The 4,629-nt window shown below is 43.0% G+C and overlaps 1 protein-coding gene across 1 annotated transcript; it reads right to left on the bottom strand.

The window, feature by feature from the left end:
• Positions 1-1,532: 1,532 nt before the first annotated feature.
• LOC134483399 (disks large homolog 5-like) lies at positions 1,533-3,846 on the bottom strand. The gene is made up of 2 exons (XM_063278680.1): positions 3,116-3,846; positions 1,533-2,483 (listed from the first exon to the last, which is right to left on the bottom strand). The coding sequence occupies exons 1-2, from the start codon at positions 3,289-3,291 to the stop codon at positions 2,285-2,287; spliced, it is 375 nt and encodes a 124-aa protein (XP_063134750.1). The 5' UTR covers positions 3,292-3,846; the 3' UTR covers positions 1,533-2,284.
• Between the last annotated feature and the right edge of the window lie 783 nt (positions 3,847-4,629).

The following is a 4,629-nucleotide window of genomic DNA, read 5'->3' as shown; positions in this document are numbered from 1 at the left end:
TTCTAGTGTGATACCTATGACCCCTTTTGTGTCATGGTCAGCTTATAATGACTAGAGGACCTAAGCTTGAGAGTCACCAATGCCTCTCCCTTGCTTCTCCAGCTGCTGAGCATTGAAAAGCCCTAATGAGACAGCATCTGTTTGCAGACATACTGGATTATTCTTCTTCACTTTATCGCTCTGAGTCACCTCCACTCTCAGTAAGTCAGTTTAATTCCATAAATTGGAAATGAGTCCCGTGGAACATATACTTTCTCAATACAATCACAGATTTCCATGTAAAAGGTGAAACATGAACTGTCCCACCTAAGCTCTGGGCTTGCACAGACGTGCTATGCAAAAGAAACATGTGGTCACAGCTGCAGTCTGCATTCACTATGGATGCTCTTGAGGTCCTCCCTGACCTGCATAGATTAAGATAATTATCTTGCTTTCTATCAAAAGAATTCATTATGCCAAGTTGGCCTGTAGAAGGAGGCTAGTCTCTTCAGTATTTTATCAGATGTGCTTAATGTATATAATCATCGATAGTAAGTGAAAGATCTGTTTGGAATTGAAACTGAGTGATGCTGGAGGATGATCCTGAATGCACAATGAGCAGTGGAGGCACCAGAGCCCGGTGTGGATGCCTAGCAGGCTACCACATTGAGCAGGCACTGCTCAACCACCTGTACATACACATCTCCTGAGATCTCTCTCCTTAATGGGAGATGATGGCGTCCATCTAGTATAGCACATGTCCTGGAAGGACAAAAGCTACCTACAGGAGCTGAGGTGATGACTCACAGGTTAGAGCATCTGCTGCTCTCTCAGAAGAACCACATGGTCCCTAACAATCATCTACAATGGGGAATGCTATTCCCTCTTTTGGATCATGAGGGAAATGCACTGAGGAGTGGCCCAGACATACATTTGAAAAAAAAAAGATCCATTGAGTTAAATGATAAAAATAAATATAATCAGCAACAATAAAAAACACAGCATATGAATGATCAAGTGAAACAGCACCTATAAAAACCTATTTCCCAAAATGACGTTAATGGTCATTATCTTTGTGGTTTAATACTAATGCTGTATTGTAAGAAAAACTGAGGCACATGGTTCTCCATTAGGATTATTCTATATTCCTTTGTGAAAGTTGTCATTTTTTCTGCAGCTCTACAGGCATGAGTGTGTGTTACTCAATATCTGGTGCACACAGTCAATAAGGAATGTGTGTTGTAGACTGATATAGTTAGGATGAGAAGAATACATGACAGCATGGATACAGTATGTCAGTGACTACATCATAAAGTGTGTGTCCATAAAAAAAGTCACATTATCCACACAAAAGACACTATCACCCTGTGTACCCCTTGGTGGCTTTGAATTCCCTATTTACCCATGCTGCCTGGTCCATGCAAAGATCCATATCCAGCTGTCAGTTCTAAGTCTACAGGAGGGGAAAGGACCCTTGAATAAGATGGTCTTAAGAGTCAAGAGTTTCAAATCAATTTTTATTCATAAGGAGTACAATTTACAAGAAACAGGAATAAAATGAATACCTAAAATGGTATAAAATGAAAAACAGTAACAAGAATATATAACTATGAAATAACAAAAAGAAAACTTCAATGAAAATCATAACCAAAAACATTTCTTAACAGCATTTTCTTAATGAACATTTAGAAACACAGTTGTAGTGCTGTTTCTCCTCTAGGACGTGAGATGTCAAGGCAGTCCCCTCAGTTGTCTCTCAAATGGTGTTGTCGGTATGAGAGAGGAGAAAGACCTCAACCAGACAGGCTGGCATACGGATACATAAATGTAGGGTCTCTATACATTGAGGAAATTATCTGAGAAGAAGAATATTCACCCACAAAAAGTCTTTGACTGTGAGGATTGTCGTCACAGGGATCTCCTGAGAGAGAAACTCATTCTTCAGGGGGCTGTCTTCCTGGGATCCGTCCTATTCCATGTCTCCTGCAGTTCCTGAGACCTGGGAGAAGAAGGCAGCTATTAAGACACGGATGTGGTGGGGACACGCATACCAGCTGTCAAGTTGCTGCCTTCAGTCATGTGATATGTTATTCCTCTGTCACCATTTCTGGATTGCAGTTTCAAAAAGGGCAGAGAAGTATAATTGCCCATAATTCAGTTTCTGAAGAGTGGTTAACATCCCAGAATACTTGTGCATAGACAGAGCAATGAATAACTCTATCACATGAGGTGGGTGACTGACTGGGTGTGGGGAGATTAGAAAGGTGATAGGGGAAGCAAAGATGTATCCAATAGGCAAATGGTATCAGACATTGTTAATCTGACTCAGCTGCTTGTTCCTACCACATTTTGCTGGGTCTAGGTTGCTGGTCTTCTCCTGTTCGTCTTCATCATTCGGGTTCAACTCAAACAAATATCGCTGTAACTCCTTGCACTCCTGCTTCAATGTGACCAACTTCTTCTTCATACATGCCTGGTCCATCAGGAGCCGGCTGTGCAGGTTGCTGGAAACACGCTCTGCATAGTAAGATCCTGAAGCCTCTTCCTCCCATTCCAACTGCCAAATCCCACAAACTCCACCAGGACCCAGATTCCCATAAAGACTTCGTAGAATACATCTACATACATGTAAGGCTGCTGCACAAACAGCAAACGGCCAATCCAGGGAAGAATAAATTGTTTCTGTGACCCAAGCACCAATAAGAGTCCATGTCTCTCCAAAAGAACAAGGGATCTACAACTATCCATGAAAGCCCAATGCATCGGGGCAACATCAATTAGTAGGCAGTAAACAACCACAAGAGGACAGTAGAACCAAGGGAGGTCATGCTAACCATGTGGTCCACACATTGAGCTTTGTTAAACCTGGTATGACCCCAGAGGCCCAGGTCGGCCTAATAACACTCTGATGCCTGAATCAGTATAGATCTATCCAGAGCCTTCTAAAGATGCATAGACACTGTGGTGATAAGTAACAGTCTCTTATGGAACTGAAACTGAGTCCAAAAGACCCACGGCACAGTGATATTTAAACAGCAGAAGAGATGGACCCAGAGCTGCAGGCTCTCCATTCCAGAACAAAGAGAGGCAGCAATGGATATTCCACAAGTGATGGGCCCTTCTGACCAGTACTTACCGATAGAAGTTAATCTCCTTCTTGAGCTCCTGAAATTTCTCACGATGTTCAATGTTCTTTGTGTCTAAGTTGTGCAGTAATGACATGACCTCTTTCTCCTTTATCTTCAAGTTTTCATAAAATGGATTTGGCCTGAAGTACGGGCTGGCCCCAGGAAGATAGAACCCAATGAACATCGAGGTTTAGGATTATATGAACTCAGGCTGCGTCCTGTACTACCCCAGCCCTGGAAGGACACTTTCTGAATTCTACATATTTGGATCTTCTTCAGCTTCAGAAACTTGGAATTGTGTGCCCAGGATAACAGAAGCTAAGCACCCAGATAAAGGGTTCCCTGGCTCACTTTTTTCAATCAGGAGGGCTGGATCTGCATTCAAACCTGTTATGCTGTCAAGAGCCTAGGCCATAGAGCTTACCCAACCACACACACACACACACACACACACACACACACACACACACACACACACATCCAGAAACCTCTGATTTCATTTTTCCTGTTTTGACAAGTGGAATGCTACAAGCCGAATAACTAATATTCTAGAGGCAGACAGTACACATAATTCTGGAGATGAGACCAGATATTGCCACAAACTTATAATCTGCCCAAGGCATACAAATGTATAGACAAATGTGACCACACAGGCAAAGAACTGTGCTGTTGAAAGTGGGGCTTCCAAAATAAAGCACTCACACCTCCATGAAACTATTATACAGGTAAATCCTGAGGTCAAAAAACAGACCCCTAAATTCCAAGGGTGGAGGGACACGGAAACATATAAAAGTTGTGCATATGCATGCAGACCTGTGCACACACAGACACACAAACTGGGACACACCCACAAGAAAAGGAAAGTAAACAGACTCAGAGAATGAGAAAGAGAGACAAATATGGAAAGAGCACAATGAGAATCAGTAGAAATGTATGCACCATTACTCTCTCGGAATTTAAGGCACAGAGACAAGAAGGAACAGGCCTGAGCCTCAGGACTTCTAGTTAAGCATTGATATGAACACTGTGGGACCTGTCACCTAAGGGTGCTGCCATGAGATGATAGCATTCAGTCACCTTCCTAGCAAGTACAAACACTCTCCACAAACTCACAGCACCTAGAACCTTGCAAAGCTACCACCTGTCAAGGGCTTTCCAATTGTACACTGGGAACTCATGCCCAAGTGACTTTATCCCTGAAATCTTCACTCAGATCACAAGTTCAGATTTTCAACAGGTGGAATCAGAGGGTCCATTTCCAAACTCACTCCTCAGTAAGGGTCAGGTTCTGCATCTCCTCTCTATGGGAGATGAGGTTTAGAACAAGGTCGTTTGTTTGGAGCAATGCATACCTCTTGCTCATGGATCCACCTGTCACATAAAGGAGGCGATCTGTCAGCTCATTTCTCTCCTTGGTAGTTAGCTCCAGTTCTCTATTCAGCCTCTACTCTTCCTCATTGGCCCGCACCTTGTTTTGGACATTTTCAGGGGATGACGTCTGTCTGCAGGCCTCTGTAAGTAG

This window comes from Rattus norvegicus, chromosome 19 (assembly GCF_036323735.1).
Source record: "Rattus norvegicus strain BN/NHsdMcwi chromosome 19, GRCr8, whole genome shotgun sequence".
NCBI classification, from domain to species: domain Eukaryota; kingdom Metazoa; phylum Chordata; class Mammalia; order Rodentia; family Muridae; genus Rattus; species Rattus norvegicus.
The sequence above is the reverse complement of the archived record's forward strand: the minus strand, read 5'-3'. Positions and strand labels throughout refer to the sequence as shown.

What these genes read in the sequence shown, in the direction of transcription:
- LOC134483399 (XM_063278680.1), bottom strand. Translation starts at nt 3,291, where the DNA reads ATGTTCATTGGGTTCTATCTTCCTGGGGCCAGCCCGTACTTCAGGCCA. An exon ending in AAGGAGATTAACTTCTATCG is followed by an intron (nt 2,484 to 3,115) that starts GTAAGTACTGGT and finishes GCGTGTTTCCAG; the next exon opens with CAACCTGCACAGCCGGCTCC.